The sequence below is a fragment of the Passer domesticus genome, chromosome Z (genome assembly GCF_036417665.1).
Source record: "Passer domesticus isolate bPasDom1 chromosome Z, bPasDom1.hap1, whole genome shotgun sequence".
Lineage (NCBI taxonomy): Eukaryota > Metazoa > Chordata > Aves > Passeriformes > Passeridae > Passer > Passer domesticus.
Genome location: NC_087512.1, coordinates 28,914,121 through 28,933,801, shown reverse-complemented (window position 1 = coordinate 28,933,801; position 19,681 = coordinate 28,914,121). Strand labels below are relative to the sequence as shown.

Below are 19,681 nucleotides of genomic sequence, written 5' to 3'. Positions count from 1 at the left end.
CAGAGCCCTTTCTGCAACCCCAGAGCTGCCCCTCTCCTAGTGTAGACTTGTGTCTGGCGTTTCTCTGTCCCAGGTGCAGAATCTGGCATTTGACTTGCCATTTTCATGTCACTGGTGATTGCCCAGTGCTCCACTCTGTCCAGATCTCTCTCTCTCTCTCTCTAAGGGTTCTTGTTCCTCAGGCAAGTCAGCAGCACCTTCCACTGTTGTACAGCAAAAGTCAGACAATTTTCCTTACAAATGATAACCACTTTTTATTTTACTAAATTGTTTTCCAGAGACTAAAACTTCTTTTTTTAAAGCCACGATAGGTACACTTTCCAGAAACTGAAGGAACTAAGCCACCTATTATTAGCTTCTTGCTGACAAAATGCATAAGGATATTTTTTTGTGTGGATACACTGGTCTGCAAGCTTTGTATCACAGCAAAGCAGAATTATTTCGTTTGGAAGGGATCTTTAAAGATCATCTAGTCAACCTCATGCTATGGGCAGGGACACCTTCCATGGACCAGGTTGCTTAAAGCCCCATCCAGCCTTGTCTTCAACACTTACATGTCCCCATTGGGCATACCCAACTTCTGTTGGCAGCTTGTGCCAGTGCTTCACAACCTTCACTGCAGAAAAATTCTTCCTTATGTCCAGTGTAAATCTACCCTTTTTCAGTGTAAAACTCTTGCCCTTTGTCTTGTCACTATTGGTAAAAATTCTCTCTCTGTCTCTCTGATAAGCCCCCGTAAATACTGAAAGAAATAAATGAGCTCACACCAAGGCCCTCTCTTCTCCAGGCTGACCAATCTCAGCTCTTTCAGCCTTTCCTCAAGAAGAAATTATTCCAGCCCACCAATCATTTTTGTGGCCCACATCTAGACTGATTGAATGGGGTCCATGTTGCAGAACCACAGAGTCAGAATCACAGAATTTATTAGGTTGGAAAAGACCTTTGAGATCATCAAGTCCAACCTATGACCAAACATTACCTTGTTGCCTCGACCATGGCACTGAGTGCCACATCCAGTCTTTTCTTAAAAACCTCCAGGGACAGTGACTCCACCACCTCCCTGGGCAGCATATTTGAAAGCCCAATCAGCCCTTCTGTGAAGAAATTCCTCCTAAATATTCCCTGGCACAGCTTAAGACTGTCCTCTTGTCTTTCCTGAACTGAGGACTCCACAGCTGGATTCAAAAATCCAGGTGGATCTCACAAGTAGAGTAGATCTCTACAAGTGGAGTAGAAAAGGGCAATCATGCCCCTTGACCAGCTGGACACACTGTTCTTTATGCTGGAGTCCAATTTTTCACATACCAGTATCCTAAATTTCTTCTCCACTTAATCCATTTACCACACAGACTGTAGAGATGCTTTGGATTTCCCAGACCCAGGTGCCAAGACAAAAAATCAAATCCCAAAAAATTATACATCTAAGTCAAAATATCACATCTGTGTGGAAACAAAGCCTAAGAAATTTTTTTAAAGGAAGCATGTTGAGAAATTTGTGGCAAATGAGAATCAAAAAATGACAGCAGTTAAACAGCATTTGTTCACATATGTGATGTCCAAGATTTCTGAGATATGGGCAGAAATATCTAGAGCTATTCATGGACAAACCTCACTGTATTTGTAGAAAAGAGTTTTGTCATGGACAGTTTTGTGGAATCAAAGAATTGTAGCTTTCTGTGTGTAAGAAATCAGTTGCCAGTTGTAGCTCTGATCTAGAATATAGCAGAAAATAGGGTAGGGCTTGGACAGCTGAAATTTTTTTCTGTTATACACTGAACAGAACTAAGAGAAAACTGAGTGTAAGGAAGGTAAAGAACATACATATCTTCTCAGAGCTAATTAATCTATGTCCAAACTTCACAAAAAAATTCTTAAAACTTTCTTAATAAATCAGTGGTTTGTTTTCCTGTTTACAAACAAATTCAGTCAAGTCTCTGCATAATTCCTTTGGGTTTCAGAGTTTGGAGGGTATTTTGGAATTCCAAAACAAACAGTGCTAAACTTCATGATTAATGGAGAAGTCTGGCACTTACTGTTTCCTATTTTCAGGGAATGACTTTGTCATCTTTAATTTCCTTCATTCACAGGCGTTTTAGACATTATTTCAGGATAGTAGTTAAATAACGGTTTGCTGTGAGTTTGTGGATATGGCGTGTGATAGGGGACAAATACTCCCACTGAATTCTAGTGTCTTCTGTGAGGACAGCTGAGTGAAAGGCTGTCAGGTGCTGCTGCTGGGATTGTGTTTTTTACTGCATTGACTGAACTCTGTATCTTATATTTGCATTGAAAATGTCTAGTCAACTGTGTCTACTTTGAATGAACTCTCTTCTGTGGTTCATTTATCTTCCTTTGTGTACTCCCCTGCGCTCCCACACATGTATTTTTAGTTCTGTCCATCCTGTCCTTCTTCTGTGACTTCCAATTACTTGCTATCATCTGTTAAAAATTTGCAAGTATCTGCTTTATGTCAAGGCATGGGAAAACAAAATTGGGAGGACAAAACAGAAAACATTCTTCCCCAAAAATTATTCCATTGGCAGTCAGAATTTTCTCATGTAACTGAAACCTAAGATGCTTCTGTAAAAAATCACTGGCATATATACTCTCCTGGAATAATGTAAGTATCCCTGTAATGAAAGGTCTATCTGTCATAAAAATACCCAGTGACATAAAGGAGGGGTTTTATTTCCCTGGGAATGCTATTTGTTTGTTGTGCTAGAAGTTCAAGGATTTCTGGAGTCGGGGGAATTATTTTTATCAACTGCCTAGAGGTGGCACAGAGAGACTGAGTGGCATATACATGTAATGATCTGGGCAGCTGTTACAATGTAACCTCAAAATGTAAAGTTATTACTGGCTTACCTCAGTACTCAGGGAAATGTTCCTTTCATTTAATCAGTGGTTGGAGAACATGACAGTCTCCTGACAGTTTAATCGCTCGAGATAAACAATACAGAAAAGGTCATTAAAGAAACTTCCAAACGAGATCTGCCTTCTGCTAATATATGAGGGCTCCAAGAATGCAAAACAGATAGCACTTTTCTCTGAATTTCTGTTAGTTTACATACCTCCCAAGACTTTTCACACAGTCTCAGAAACACAGCTATGTAACTTCTCTTTTATTTGAACTTTATTTATTTTCCTATTTATGTTAATATTGACGGATGTCTAAACAATCTGTGATGAGTGCTTTTTATAGGACTAAAATTACAAACTCCAAATACAGCTCAAAAGAACCACTGAAACAACAGAAATGTTTTCCAAATAATTAAAATTCTGTATTTGATTATTATCAACTTGTGACTCCAACAAAATATTGCCATTGCTCGTAACAGAACATAAGCCTTGTATTGAGTTTCCAAGGCATCAGAACAGAAGTTAGTCAGATTTGCATTGTCTGAATATCCTTTGATCTGCTTGCAGCTTTGGTTTGCTTCCTTTAATTGTGAGAGCAGTTTTGACAGGTTTTCTATGGGTAATTTATTTTTCATGTATTTAATGTTTCTTTTCTTGCATGCAGACCTGAAGCTGGGCACAACTGGTTTAGCAAAAAAGATGAAGAAAGTATCTAATATATGTGGAAGGCACTATATATAGTAAACTCAGATGTAATTTAGAGCTGCAGATTAGTGAAGAAAAGGCAAGGTGTAAAATTGTGTTAGCAAGCATACAAAAACAACTCCAAGTGAATCCTTGGGATGAGGAAGGAGCTGTCAACAGAAGCATGGCATTCTTCCTGATGAGGGAGTCCAGTTGCTGATGACTCACCATAACCCCACCACCCTCACCTGAGTGAGACCTTGGGACCCAGACAAGAGGAGAGAGGTAACTACAACACCAGGAGAATGGGAAAAACGAAGTGTGTGTGCAACAATTAATTATTAATATAATAAATAATAAAACTTAATAATGGTAATTTAGCATAAACTTTCTGTAGTAATTAATAATTCTCGAATTACACTGAGTTTCACTTATGTTAATAGATTTTTCACTTTACAAATAAGGTGTGCTTCAGCTTTGTCGCAAATAAGGTTTTGAGTGTAGACAAGCTTGGTGTACAGGCAATGAATTTCTGTCTGAAGAATACACATTTCCTAGGAAACTTAGGGTTTTGGAACAACCCATGCTATGTATAAGTGTCAATTTGCTATACTCAGCCATCTGGGAAGAATAATTCATTAGGCTTTTTAATAAAGGTAGGAGTGACACCACAAAAATGATAAGTGTTATATCCTTCTTTGAAATAAAACACTATTTAAATCCAAATAAAGAATCACAGCTCTACATTTTTGGTGTGTAAAGAGTTATGTCTTTGCTACTTTAAAGGAACAGTTCGACAGCAACATTTTATTCTATGTATTTCAACTTATATCTAATAAAAAAAAATCAAGTGTTCTTGATGGTATATATATTTTTGAAGAAGAATTTTCAGCTGTGTTGTGTATATATGTCAGCCTTCACTAGATAAATATTTAATGCATTATTTTAAAAAAACATTATTAATGGGGTATCTTGTTTACAAATACAGCATCACAGCCTTATCCAGGTTGGAATCCAGATCTGTAGCCCAATCTGTGGACCAAAGCAAGGTCAGACTGGGCTGCTCAGGGCTTTAACCAGTTGGGTCTTAAAAACCTCAGGAGCTGAGTCTACTAATACTTAGATTCCACTGCCTGACTTGCCAAGTCCTGCCACTCATCTTAGTAAGCAGCCTGTCCCTGCCTTCTCAGTAACCTTCTTGTGGGTGCTAGAAGGCTGCTCTTAGGTACTCCTGAAGCCTTCTTGTCTCCAGTCTGAACAAGCATGGTTCCATCTGTCTGTGGCAGTGTCTCTTCTCCATCCCCTGAGCACCTTGGCCACTTCCTGCTAAACCTGCCCCACCTGATCAATGCCTGTTTTGTACTGGAGGGTCCAGTACTGGCCACAGCACACAGATGTGGCCTAAGAAGTGCCTAATACGAAGGGATATCTGTTATCCCTGAAGTAGTGGCTGCCCTCCCGTTAATATGGCTCAGGATGTTAGTGGCCGCATGCTGGATGGTGCTTAGCCAGCTGTAGAGCAGTTCTCCCCAGTCTTCTCCAGCAGAGTTTCTTCCTTGCTGGTCAGTCCCCAGCCTGCACTGTTGGAAGCAGTGTCCTGGATGCAGGACTTTGTAGCTGCCTTTGCTGAATTTGCCAGGGTCCTGCTTGGCCCCTTTCCCCATCTGCTCTTTCAGAACTCCACCTCCTGCCCCTAAGCCCATGTGCTCAGGCCACGGGTTTGGTGTTAGTCACAGAATTGATGATGGTGCACTCTTCTCTCTTCCAGAGTTATTCACAGACACTAGACAAAACAAGGCGCCAGGACAGGCCTGGAAAAACATGCTCGTTAGCAGCTTTTGGTAGGGTACAAAACACTAAGCGCTACACTTCTATTCCAGCCAGATTATACCCATCAAATTGTCCACCCCTCCGCCAAATGAGGTACAAAAATTATGCAGCAGATCATGTCAGACGTCCTGCCACTCGGTGTATTATGACTTCTTCCTCATGCAAGTAACCATTTCATTTTGATACAAAGTACAACACTTGGGAAGTAGTTACCCAACAGTTTCTATATTAAACTCAGAAGAAAGGAATTAGACCTCCAAGGAGCATACCTGATAAAAACTCTTTTGATGGTTTAAGGCTCAAAAAAACCTCTTCAAAGCATTTCTTATGTTTGAAAAAATGCTGGGTAACATGAAAGATTATTTATTGGTAAGACCACTTGGATTTGTTTGAAATAAGATTTTCATTACTGTTCAGTCACCATGAGGGTTACTTCTATACTCACTAAGCAAGAGTTAAGTTTTTAATTTATACCTGTAGGTTACCTGTGTGAAAAAGATTAATCAGAATATAGTGCAAGTTGTGTTACACAAGCATTGACTACTTCATTATGTGAATAATTAAGTCTGAATTAAGATCATGAAATGTCATTTTCCAAACATCATAATGAGGCTGCCAAAAAACCACTTGTGTGTCTTAAAATACAGAATAGCTGTGTAAAGACTTGTATACAAACTAGTGAACCATTGACCCCATTTCTTCCATTATTTCCTTTTCCACTTCTGAGTATTTCACAACTACTTACAAAACTACTAGAGTGAGGTTTGGACTTCAGGAAAGATAGCGAAGGAAATGGGAACAATAATTTATTTTACTACCTATTTTCTGTAATCTAAGTACCCACTTGTGTTCTGCAAAGGCCATAGGTTAGTAAGAACCTGTGTGTGTGTGGGAGAAGTGCCTTTCTGTTCTTTTCCACCCCTTCCTCATGAATCTGTTATGAAGTTCAGAGAGGTTTCTAAATAGTCTTTAACAAAGACATTGTCTTAGCATTCCCGTCTGGATTTCTGAGCTGCTCAATAGGCCTGTAGAGAGGCTGAACCTCAGGCTTCCTTTTTAACAAGCAAATAAATGATTGCTGCTTTTTATACGTGGTAGCATTGGACATTAGAGTTAATGAGCTCTCTGACAAGTCTAGTTATTTGCTGGATATATATTTCATACAATACCTTCAATTTTCCATAATATTTACTTTAGGAAGACTTATCAACACATTGTGGACTTCTGCCATTCAGAAGTCTCTAAAGTGTGGAGCTTAAAACGAACAGTGTAGCTTCTAACATTTAAATGTCCTTTGCTGCCAAATTTTGTTTAAGAGTACAGTAGTTTGGCAGACTGAAGTGTTGCCCTGGGAACGCTGCTAAAGCATCTTTAAAGCGAGTCTTTAACTCTTTCTGCCCTAGTACAATCTGGAATAGAGGTACTATCATGTTCATTTGTGAAGGTTCACATTTTTCAGGATAATGAGACTTAGGGCCATAGTAAGTTCTATGAGCTAAGCCAGCGCCTTCCTACTTAATTGTTAAGGCAATTAATTTTGTTGACTGGGGAGTTTTGGGGCTATATTCCTATTTCTTTTCTGTTTCAAAGTACCAAACAGCTACTTGAATATTTTCTTATGGCTTTACTTGTTTCAGTGTGAAGCTATTAAAATGAAATAATGTTTTAAATCAGGAAGCTGAATTTCATTGAAGTTTTGACTCTAGCTCTGCTTTCTGCTCACTTTTTCACTGTGACCTTTCTGGTACAGTGATTGAGATCTATCAGCATCTCCAGAACCTTTATCAGGAAGGCTCACTTCTCCTCTGTGGACATGACTGTGAACAATCAGGAAATGGGACAATCTAATGTTTTGGCCACAATATTGTGTTCTGATGTAGCTGAGGAGGACCAAATCATATCTGTGAGAAAGGACATCTTGGTGTTTGGAGGAACATTTCTCAGAACAAGGACAACCTGCAGTTGTTCACAGTCAAGTACCATAAACAAAACTCAGGCACAGCTCATTAAAAACGCAACTTCCTGCTGTTAGACAGTGGGAGCTTATTTGTGAGAGACCAGCAAGGGCAAGGCATGGGGGTGAAGGAGCACAGCAAGGTCAGCCACAGCCTCAGGGCACCTGGGCAGGGCAGTGACAGCAATGGGACGTGTCAGCAGCCAAGCAGTCATCAGGTGACAGCCAGGTAAGGAGACACGTCCCAGCTCAGTGTGGGAAACCCTCATGATAATTCAGGGAAGTGGTGGAGTCACCATTTCTGGGGATATTTAAAAGGTGGGCTTGTGTTAATTTGGGGCATGGTTTAGGGACGGACTGGCAAAGCTGGATTACTTGTTGAGCTCGGTGACTCTTGAGGTCTCTTCCAGACCAAACGACTCTTTGATTCTGTGTCTGAGAGGGGCAGGGGCTGACGGCTTAGGGAGCAGCCAAAATGCGCCTCCTGGGGTGCGGGGAAGCTGGTCATGGCCGGTTTGAACAGTGATGCCTAAATGCGGTCTGATGCGACGTTCTAAGACGCAATTTGCTTCATTTATATTTTTATTATCGTTATTAATTTTTCCCTCCCTCCCCCCGTGCACTTACGTAAAGGATCTTTCCTTCCTGCCCCTGATTGACAGCCGGAGAAGCCGCCGCTGCTGCTCCCGGGAGGACCGGCCCGGGCTCGCGGCGGTGCGAGGCGGCGCTCCCGGGAAGGAAGGCGGCGCTCCCGGGAAGGAAGGCGGCGCTCCCGGGAAGGAAGGCGGCGCTCCCGGCGCTCCCGGCGCGCCCGCGGCAGGAGCAGCGCGGGCAGCATGGGGGTGCCGCCGCTGCTGCGCGCCGTCATCATGGGCCCGCCGGGCTCCGGGAAAGGCACCGTCTCCGCTCGGATCATCAAGCACTTCGGCGTGAAGCACCTCTCCAGCGGCGACCTGCTGAGGGACAACATGCAGAGGAAGACAGGTGGGCATGGGGACGCGTGCGCGGCTGCGACGACCCCTCCTGCTGCCCCTCCCTGTGCCGCGGGATCGGTCCCCACGCAGCCCCGCGGGAGCTCCCGCGTGACACAGCTCCGCTCCGGGAAGGGACACGCGCTCACAGCTCACATTCCTGCCCCCAGCCCCGCTCCTTCCCTGCCAGAAGCGGGGCGCTCCGTTAATGGGGTCTCTGCTCGCCAGTCCTACTCCGTGTGCCCCCCCGCGCAGGCAGAGGCTGGGTGACTTCACACGGCGCTTCTGGAGGCCAGAGGCCACCGAAGTGGGCCTCGTCATCTGCAGCCGTGGGTCCTCCATACGCTGTCACTTGCCAGCCTCTTCATGAAGGTTATCCTGTTTTCGTTGTGTTGTTACAGCTCATTGCTTCCTTGTCTTGGGTGCCTTTTGTAAGCACCCGGTAGTTTTTGTACGTGTTTCTAATCGTTCTGATAGTTTCTCATGGTTTCTCCAGCTGGAAGCATCTTAAAAGAGAAAAATATTCACGTCTTTTAACAGGCAGGGCAAGAGGAGGGGTTTTGGGCAATCAGACTTTTTTGGATATTCATTTGATGGCTAGGAGTACCTGGAATTGTTAACAGCTATTCCAAAATTACACCTAGTCCTGAGCTAGCAGGCATAACATAGTGGTCCTTTAAAAAAAAAGCAATGTGCAAAATTTTCAAAATGCATAGATTTTAAAATTATTATTGTCTTATGAGTTCATATCATGCTTAGGTTTCAGCATGGTCTGTGTTTACATACAGTGATGCTTATACTAGGTAAATATACAAATTATTCTTGCTGAACAGTTCTAGCTTGGCCTCTGGCCTCAGTCGAGATACCACAGTCCCTCTCTCTGGTGGATTTCTGCAATGATGGAAGGTTCCCTCCTGACTTACACATCTGCTTTTCTATATGGTGGGGTGAAAAACCAAGTAAGAACCATCTCAGGCTGCACGGGATGAAGTGAGAGTATTATTATTTCCAGCAACATCAAGCTGTAGAATATTCCATTCACTTGTAAGTATCACTGTAGTATTATGCCTAGGTAACTGGCAGTCTTAGTTTTGGAATACTCATAAGCATGTTTGAAGGTGAAGCAGTTGTGATGTGATTCCCACATCTTCACACAGATTTTGTTTACTTGGTGAGGATAATGGCTTCGGTACAGTGACTGACTTTCCTATAGTTGATATTGTAGATACTGTAAGTTAAGAATTTGCTACGCTACCTGCGTAGACAGACCTGATCATATTCATGCTATTTCTATTTAGTTGCACAATCATGCTTTCATTTACAGAGGGTCACAAAACTGTTCTGTTATGAACTTTCAGTGTAAGATGTGGTGGGTAGCCATTCCAAGAAAATGAAGGAAATGTTATTTTACCAAGTGTTTTGAGGTTTACAATGTTTACTAAATACTTTAGGTTTTGTGCAAGACCATAGAGCACCAGAATCGTGCAAAAGGTTGTGTGAGAAGAGGAAATTCCAAGTGGAAATGTCATATTGCTTGAATTGAGGTGGGAACCTGAAGTGATGGAGAGAGAAGTGATTATGCAAAGAATTCTAGGTAGGTTGGACTGAAGAATGACTGTGAAGGACAGCAAACATTAAATGGAAGTTTAGCAGGCACATAAAAATCCAGAATATAAGGAAAGAAGTCAGTGGACAGCTTAGGAGGTTAAGTTTGCTCTAAATTAGCTACAGCAGAATTTACCAGAATCTGCTACAGAGTTTCTCATTCACTAGTAAACCCAGATGGAACTCTACTGCAATTTCATTGAAAGTCAGTCACTAGTTTCAGAAATGGTTCCCATAGGGCTGAGATGAAGTATGAGGTAGGAGGACTAGGTAGTACACTGAAAATAGGAGAAGAACTGAGAGGCAACTCAGACAGCCTAGACAAATTCAGTCAAGGCAAAGATCTATGAGTTTTGATGACAATTGAAGAATCATGCAATTTCCAGTTCCTTGGGAAATGAGTAATGCTAAGATGGGCAGTTAAAGCCCTTAGAAAATTAGATATAGCTAACAGTAGTTATATGGTGCAAATTTTCTATTTGCTGTCTTGTGAAAATGGACATGGTTGAAAAGTCCTGTTGAAGATGAGTGTCATCGTTCTGCAGTTATTATCGTGTTCTTCTGGACAGTGGAGAGTCTGTGACCACCTCTCTAATGCTAAGGTAATTACTGTCTGGTTATGGCTAGAGCTTGATTGCTGTAATGTGGTTAGAATGTGCTGACGATCCTTTGTAAAACCATGGAGCATGGATACCTGTCATCACCTACAAAGGAAAGAAACCTTTGTTACCTGTAATTCTGAAATCCAGGTGGTTTCAGACCCAACCTGAAAAAACCCAGAACTAAATAAAACCTACAAAACCCTACGAAATCCCACTCCCAACAGCAGGAGTGGGAAAAAAAAAACAAACCTCTGAGCTAGTGTATCAACTTTCTGTCCTAATATATGACTATTTGGGTATGGTTCTGCCTATTTTTTTCCCTCTGTAATAGTGATTTTCTAAATTACCTGAGTTCTGTAGAGGGGGGCATAAGGCAGCATTTTTCAAGTTCTGTTGGTCTAATTATAGCTTGCCATATTATAAACCTTTCTGGGCCCAAAAACTCATGAATCTTTCCAAAGTAAGTTAGAATTGTTCCCTGTGAACCTTGTCTTGCAAATATTTTTAGATCATTGTGGCCAGAGCAATGCTGCAACATAAATCAGTAGCAGAGCCAAGCATCAAATACACGTTAAACTATGTAGACATGATTTATTTCTTCTCCCAACCTGCTTTTTCAGGGTACATAGTTCAAAGCACGCTAGAATAATAAAAAAAGATCTGAAGGAGGGAGGTAGGGAAAAAAACAGTCTCTTGTACACAGAGAGACAGTCACCTTCTTTCTAGTTTGTGATGTGCTGGAGGACTCAGGCACCACAGTCTGACTCTTTTCCATATAGTGAGCATGTTTTGAAGTCTGGCCAAGGTGCACAGTGCCTATTTCTAAATGGTCTTTGTACTTTTCAAAGCCTGACTACAGATGTGAACAGGCAGTAAGGGGAAATTGTTCTTTTATTACAATGGTTTTTTCTCATCACCAAAGCTACTATTTGCATTATTTGAGGGCATGTACTGCTTTTCAGTTGCCTCATCTGAAGGGCCTGTCCTGTTGCACATTATCATGCACTGAGTGAAGGGACTGGCATTTGTCATTGCTTTCTGCTGAAAGTGGTCATGTCTGTGTGGGTATGTCAGTCCATCCCATTCTCTCTTTAGTTTTCTGTACTAGATCTTAACTGGTTGCAAGTAAAGGCTTCTGCAGACCCACAGTAAAACCAGTCTAGCTGCAATTCTGGGTTACTTACTGGGTAATTATTTTATAAATGAAAGATATGGAAACTTTGTTCCCAGGATGGAACCCAGGCAACTGAATTTCTTCGTGGCTATACCTATGATTTGGGTGAACTACAGCATGCTACTGCCTGCTATGTAGGAGCATAGTGTCATAGCTGCAACAACAATGCATGGATGGAATTTTAGTGAGCCAGTGGAATACATGACTGGTACTAGTGGTTAGTCAGTTCCATGGGAAAATACTAGTGTCTGTGTACTCCCATAAATAGTGTACAATATCTATAAACCCTCTTGCAACTCTAGTAATCATAAAAATACATACCTGGCAAGCGTGTCCCACTGTAGACTGCCACAGGCATTTATGTTTGTAATGAAGCCTAAGTGTTTGTAATGATGCCCAGCACAAAAATAGTATCTAGGCTGGATGCATGTTTTTTCAGACTCTAGTCACAACCTGTCTCAATAGATAAAACAAAGTGTAGTTAATAACTAGCCACTAAGCTAAGAAAATAAACTTTTTTTTTTTCAGGAAGTCTGAGTGCTGATATCTTAATAAATTTGCATCCTTTCTATTTCTTATTTTGAAGACTCTTAGCTAATGGCCTGTCCTCATTTTAGTTTTTGGAACTTCATATTTCAAATACATACTAGTAACTTTATTCAAAGGGTGTGAGGATAGAAGTGTGTTTTGCCCTACACGTGGATCTAATTAATCTGATACATATTTGTATGGTCAGATCCTAGTTGATCATCTGGATATTTTTTAATTTTGGCAAGCACGGTGTCTGTCTTGTTTACAACTTTTCTTCATCATCCCAATCAAAACTATTTTTTTGCAGGCTTGTGGGCTTTTTCTCATTTGCTGGAGGTCAGAGATAGTGTAATGCTGCAACTTTCACTTTTGCAGAAGTGGGAATCCTTGCCAAGTCCTACATTGACCAAGGGCAGCTTATTCCAGATCACATCATGACACAACTAATGCTGAATGAGATAAAAGGTCTAGACCAGTACAACTGGCTATTGGATGGTAAGTTATCATGTTGGATATCACTACATATGGAGAGAAAATCTGCTCTGGAAAACTTGGGACTGCTGTGGTTGCTGGTAGGCAGCTTGTTGTGAAACTTTCAGCAGATAGTCTGCCCCAGTTTCTTTGGCTGACAAATGCTTTGGGTGTACCCTGCCTTCAGAACATTACAGGGATATTTAATTCATGTTAAAAAGGGAGTTCAACACTCCAGAAAAATTAAAAAACTGGCAATTCTGATATTTTTTATGATAATTCATATGGTATATCCCCATTAAAACAGGCAGTGAGAAGTTTACTTTTTAAAGTATTTTCTTATTAAAGTTCTTGGGGTATGGAAAACTTTTGAAGGATGAGGCTTTGGAATTATTTAAATAGCAAGGTAGAAATGTGATACAGTAACAAGGTAAGTGTGGAAAAGTACTGCAGCAGTGTGGAGTGTAATCAAAAGTATTGCTCAATTGCCCTAAGAGGTCTCCTTCATTTGCTGTTTGGTTCTGTTCTCCAGAGTGAACTGTTTTGCAGTTCTGCTGGGTAAGCGTATTGCTTCAGCATTCTTGCTAGAGAGAAAATGCATTTCCTGCTGTCTTCATGAACTGGATGACTCTTGTTATTCCAGCCCATGGGAGTACAGTTGGATGCCCAGCACAAAAATAGTATCTAGGCTGGATGCATGTTTTTTCAGACTCTAGTCACAACCTGTCTCAATAGATAAAACAAAAAAATTTATTGGTGTGGCTATTTGGAGCGAGTGAAAAATCCACAGTGGCCTCTGTCCCTGAGCACTTTATTATATTTATATAGTTGTTCCTATGTACAGTGATGTGTTCTGATGGCTTTAGTCACAGTTGGGTTCCTTCCTGAGAGAAAGGCTTTATTCCCACAGTGCCACAGTGAACAGTACAATGAAACCTAAACCATAAAGCAAATAATGGCAGATATTGTTGTTTTTTTTTTTTTTTTCCTTTAGTTTCAGGTCCCAGTATTGTAGATCTGGATGTGTAGCAGTACAGCTGTGCCCACTGGCAGCTCTCAGCAGAATTATGTCAAGACCATAAGAGAATAAATCAATTTCTGCTGCATGTTAATGGGCTGCTGCCTTTAAACTTTTGCAGCAGAAATTTTGTCTGTATCAGCATTTGTAATGAGACCCACTGAATTACACTAGGGATAGGTCTGGCATAATGGGCTTCACAGGAACAACACTGTTCTGTTGAAATATATTAACCCAAAATCTTAAGTTTGGTAACTGCAATGCAGAACAAATAGATGGGGTCAGTTAGCTCAAACCAGAGTTGCTGAACCACTTGTACGTTCACTTAGCCAAACACCCATCTACTGCTTTACAATAGGTTGGTGGCTTCTAGTCATAGCAGATGTAGCAGTCTGAGTTATATCTGTCTGTGGGTATAATCCAGAGCATTTTCTCTGTGTTCCTGGACTCTTTCTAATTCATCACCTCTTGCAGATCCTTTTCTGTATAGAGAGAACACTATGTAGAAAATGTGAGTTCAAATTCAATGAAATGCTTTTCTAAAGGCAGTTCGATTTGTTGAGGAATTTTCTCATTACTCAGTCCCAAGCAAACTCACTTTTCAGCTCCATAATGTAGAAACATGGTGGCTGCTAATAGTAAGAAAGAACAGCAATTCCTGAACAGTGTTCAACAGCAGTGTTGAACACCTAGCTCTTACTCTGCTCTTAACATTAAGAAGCACTTTCATGAGATAATGTGAATGTGTGAGAAATAGGATGAGGGCAGCTCATGACTGTGATGCAAGTCGGGTGCAGGAGACTTAATGCACAAGACTTGGTCTGAGTTAATCAACTCTGTCTTTTTGTAATGTTTTTCCTTACTCACGCAAAGGACAGATCAACATTATGCAAGAATTTCTTAAGTTTGTGCCTGTTGGCACTTGCCTTTATGAAGAAGTTTACTTGTACAGTATGATGCAAGCTACTGAAGAAAATGAGACTATTCTAGAGCTTTCTGAGGAAAGGAACTGTTCCAGTGAATATAGGCAGCAATTTGACCACTGAAGGTCTTGTGCTTAATTTTTTATTTCAAATTCTTTGTGGAGATGTTTGCTTTCTTGTTCTTTGTTCCCAGTGCACCCATCCTAAGTTCCACTAAACATCTAATAGTTTAAGGCATAGAATAGGGAGCCACAGAGTTCACGGGGCAAAATGCAGCATCTTTGAACAGACAGGTTCCTGATGAGCCTGAAGTGTTCTCACAGTTAACACATCTGAGGGCAGTTTGATACACTAAAACTTATAGAAACTGTCTAAATCCTGTAATGCCTCTGATAAACAGATTTGGCTTACTGCAACTGAATAAAACAGGTTTGTAATGGCCATCACCTTAAGCCAGATTTACACAGCAGTGAAAGTAAGATATATCACAAATGGTTCTAGGTTGTTCTGAGGGAAACTTTTCATTGGAGCTTTTATTATTCCAAATGCATATACAGTGCTTTTATTCAGTGTAGTGATACGTGGTGTACAAATGAATATAGGGTATTTTTGCATTTATTTGTTGCACTTTTGGGAAGATGATTAGCTGAAATGAAGAAATAAAAGCTGAAAGGCTTTAAAGTTAAAATGCCATGACACACTGAAAAATATTGGACAATCTGATGTCTCTTCTATCTTTATAGAACATGACAATGCTTTTTGTGGCGTTTTTTTGCTGTGTAACAATTATTTTCTTTAATGACTCAATCCAGGTAATCTTCGCTACAACTCTGCTTTCAGAATTTTATCAAGTTGTTTCCTTTAAAAAGGTTTTCCCAGAACAGTTGCTCAGGCAGAAGCCCTCGATAAAGAATGTCACATAGACACTGTGATCAACCTAGACGTGCCATTTGAGACCATAAAGTGTCGGCTTACAGCACGCTGGATCCACCCTGCCAGTGGCAGAGTCTACAATCTTGAATTCAGTCCTCCCAAAGTGCAGGTAAGCAATCGGCATTGGTGTTGGCACTAAATAAGTACTGCACTGCATTTACTAGCTGCAGTAAAATATTGTTTGCATAATGCGTTTCAAAACACAGCAGCTCAGAACAAAAATGCTCATCTCATTTCTTGGGAGCACAGAATCTTTCTGGTAAGACCATGCTGGTATGAGGGTATGTTAGTGACCTTGTAGAACCTCAAGCTGTCGGACAATGTATTTGTCTCTGCAGAGCAGAACATCATGGTGTTTTGTAAGCGCTTGTTAAAGCTGTTCACTGATCTGGAATACTGTCTGCCTCGTGCACTGGCACACAATCTGGGCATGGTCTTAGCCTGTTTACAGCCTGTACAGTTCAAAACGCAGATTTCTTTTCCTTCCTCCAGAGGAGTCATGCTTTATATAGAGGAAAGACCAAGCCACTAGTCAGAGGAATCCACTTAATGCTTTCCCGGTGTTTATATTTAACCATGATGGGTGTTTTCAAGGAAAGAGCTGCTGTACTGCAAAACTGGATGTAGAAACCTTCAAGTCAGGGAAGCTTTTCAACAGATTAATTTTCAACAGATTTTTATGACTTGAGATATCCTAAAGAAGAGCTTGAAAGAGTGTATGTTGTTACCTTAAAATTTTTTCAAGAACGATTTGCTTTAGTGCAACTCAGATATAACTATTTCATTCTTAACTCTAAATAACTTAGCTGTTGTGGCATCACAACAGCCTTGAAGCTCTATTAATTTACATCAGAAGCACAGCAGGTCCTATAGTTTTTGTATTTCAGTGTTGCAGGAAAAGAGGCCAGCTTGAAATACCAGGTAAGCAATGGAAGTGAGCAACTGAAAATATTGCCTTTGTTTTGTTTAAAACAAGGTGTTTAAAATCATGGTTATTTTCAGTTGCTGGAGAGCACAGGCAAGATGGAACAGAGAATTCTCAGACTTACCAGAGTAGGCTTTAGCTGCCAGAGCTTTGCTATTTAGGATCTGTCTTACCTTTCACTAATTAACAGACTTACCACAACACAGTGGACTGCAATACTTAAATTGAAAACATTGAGTAGAGGTAAACAGGGGAAATACAGTTGTCTCTATTATCTTAATAGACCTGCAAAATGCTTACTTACTTAGTAGAAACAAAAGTTCACACATTAGGTCCCTACCTCTGTAGGGAAAGCTTCAGCTGACTCTTCTGCCATTTTTTTGTACTGCTGTTGTTAAATGAAAACTCTTCCATTTTGCAATTTAAAATCAAAGGGCCATTAACTCCGTTGCTCATTTTATTACTGTCAAATGAAGGTCCACTTGGTCTCTTATTTCCTGTTATACAGGAATGTATTACCAACAGTATTGTTTTCCCTCGCAGGTGAAAGTTTTGTCTTCATATTCATCATATTCTATGAATGTTCCAGAAGACAAATTAGTCAAGTTACTATGATCTAATATTCATTGGCAATACTGAGAAAATATTTTAAACTGACACTCTTTTACTGGAAAGTCAACAACTTACACTCCAGACAAGAACACAGGCAGCATCCTCTCTTTATAAGCAGAAATCTACACCCTGATTAAGGGGAAATTGATCATAATTTAAATAGAAAATTATATAAAGCATGCTTAAAGAGAAGTCAGAAGTATACTCTGGTATTTGCTTTTAACCATGATTAGGGCATTGATGACATCACTGGTGAGCCGCTTGTTCAGCGTGATGATGACAAGCCAGACACTGTGAGCAAGAGGCTTCAGGCTTATGATGCACAAACAAAACCTGTTCTAGAATATTATCGGTAAGTAGTAAAATCTGTTCTTCGACATTCCAAAATCTGAGTGTGCATCAGCATAGCGAGGAACAGATCTCGCCGCCACAGAATACCACAACAGTGAGTGTGGTGGGAGTAGCTGTGTAGCTTTCAGCAGAATGAGTATGACTTTCCAGGGTTGCATGAGACCTTCTGGAACCTGTGTAGTAAAATAACCTGTCACTGCAGCCGGCCACATTTAGCTTCATAAAGAATACTGTGCATTATTCAATACATCATAGTACTGTTATGAGCAACAACAGCTCTACTGGGTGGAGGTAACAGTTCCTTTTTTTGCAAGAATTTACAATATTTTTTTTTCTGGATGTATAAGCAGAAACTCTTCTAGTAAGTGCAAGGAGTCAAGAAGCAATACACAAATACAGACACTGTTAATGAGGATTTAAATGTGGCTGTTCTAAGAACAGGACTGTGACTGGACCCATCTAGCAAGACTCTTTAGGAAAAAGTAGCTAATTCAGAATTGTCATTTGCATTGTGGAGTGGAAATAAATTACTAGTTCTTTTAAGAGTCAAAATTATACACAATGATTCTTTTAATGTAAAGCTGCAAGTATCATAGTGCCAATATATAGATATGTAGTAGGTCACCATGTAGAGCTCTAGTTTTACCTTGTTAGATTCTGAAAGAAATCAGATTCTGAGAACATCAATGATTGTCCTTTCTGTATGTCCATATTCACCACCATTCATTGTACTTTTCCAGGACTGTTGAGCAGAAATCGATGTCCAGCCTGCATTTCCAATGCTACAGCTTTCTTGGTGTTACATCACATGTATATTTTCACATTCCTGCCGGGGTAACCTTCAAGTGAGGTGGAGATTTTGGAACAGTTAAACAATTTGACATTCTGTAATGCTTTCTTCTTTTTCTCCCTTAGGAAAAAAGGGTTATTGAAATCCTTTTCTGGAACAGAAACGAATAAGATCTGGCCACATATCTATGCTTTCCTTCAAACCAAGTTGCCAGATGTGAGCCAGAAAGATGCTGCCAACCCCAGGTGAATATAGATCAAACTTCTGCTCATCTGTCATAGCTCACTCCCGAATACATGAGATTCTGCAATCAAGGATTTGTCCAAGTAGTCTACCAGACTTATCAAATTAAGTCTAATGCTGTCCTTAACTTACACTATGGTAAAATTTTGTTGCCTGTGGTTAGCACTTCAATGCTGTATTTTTTATATTAAATATACCTAATTTTAAAAATACAGTAACTGTCTTTAACAAAAGCCAGTACTCTTGTGTCTCTTATTTGGAACACATTTGCAATATTGACTGATGAAGGAAATACATTTCAGAGTACAGCTTAATTAGAAAGCACATTGACTGATTTACTCAGTCAGTAAATGAAGCAATGACAAGAACATGCAACCACACTCCCTGAACGTGTGCCTAGCTGGAGCTAGCCAGCAGCTGTGAACAATGACTACTGGTCTGCAAATAGCCATTTCAGACCAGAGCTCTTGTGTATGGAAACTGATCTTATGGAAGGTTAGCTTCTTGTTTGCTTACACAGATGTGACTTGATTTCGCTCACCATAAATTACACTTAGTACCAGGGCAAATTATCTAAGCAAGTATTATATTTCTGCCCTCAGAGCAACTATTTTGCAGGCATGGGAGTTTCAATGATGTGTAACACATTTGGTAAAGCCTCTGTCTTTGTGGGACCCTGCAAGACTTTATCAGTAAAAAGATAGTAGGTACTGAACAGATTGTGTAATCTGGTAAACCTGTAACTAGACGATCTTGACCAGTGAATGTCTTTTCTACTATCTTTGAAAATAAGTGCTCACTGATGCCAGTGGTCAAAATATTAAGTGTGGCATATTACTGTAGCAATTTTTATTGTAGCAACTGGTTTTCATGAGGCTTTTGTCTCTGACCATCTCTTGTGTTAATTCACTAGATGACTGGAAATACAAACTTCCACAGTCCACACTTTTTAACAGTCCAGGGACGGCAGACACTGCTATTTTTCAGTGACTCCTCCCAGCCCTTTTTAATGTTCAGAGTGGAAGTTTCAAGAGTCAGCAAAATCTGAGGAACAAACTCTGTATAGGTAATGTCTGAAGTAGCTGTGTCCTAGTAATGCAGGTTCCAATCTCCCTTAGCAGTGACTGTAAACAACTACAGAGCTGGGGTGTTGACACATCTTGGACTGCATCTGCATATCCAATTTTAGCTTTATGAGTCTTGAG

The 19,681-nt window shown here is 40.5% G+C and overlaps 1 protein-coding gene across 3 annotated transcripts; it reads left to right on the top strand.

Annotated features, from left to right (window-relative positions):
- Positions 1–8,147: 8,147 nt before the first annotated feature.
- On the top strand, positions 8,148–18,709 carry AK3 (adenylate kinase 3). 3 transcript variants are annotated; one of them, XM_064405187.1, is made up of 6 exons: positions 8,204–8,311; positions 9,750–9,892; positions 12,586–12,705; positions 15,492–15,664; positions 17,326–17,444; positions 18,359–18,709. In XM_064405187.1, the coding sequence occupies exons 2-6, from the start codon at positions 9,859–9,861 to the stop codon at positions 18,480–18,482; spliced, it is 570 nt and encodes a 189-aa protein (XP_064261257.1). In that variant the 5' UTR covers positions 8,204–8,311; positions 9,750–9,858; the 3' UTR covers positions 18,483–18,709. The 3 variants fall into 3 exon arrangements, with proteins under 3 accessions (XP_064261255.1, XP_064261257.1, XP_064261258.1); XM_064405185.1 differs by lacking the exon at positions 9,750–9,892 and having other exon boundaries at positions 8,148–8,311; XM_064405188.1 differs by lacking the exons at positions 8,204–8,311; positions 9,750–9,892 and adding an exon at positions 9,911–10,505.
- Positions 18,710–19,681: the final 972 nt, after the last annotated feature.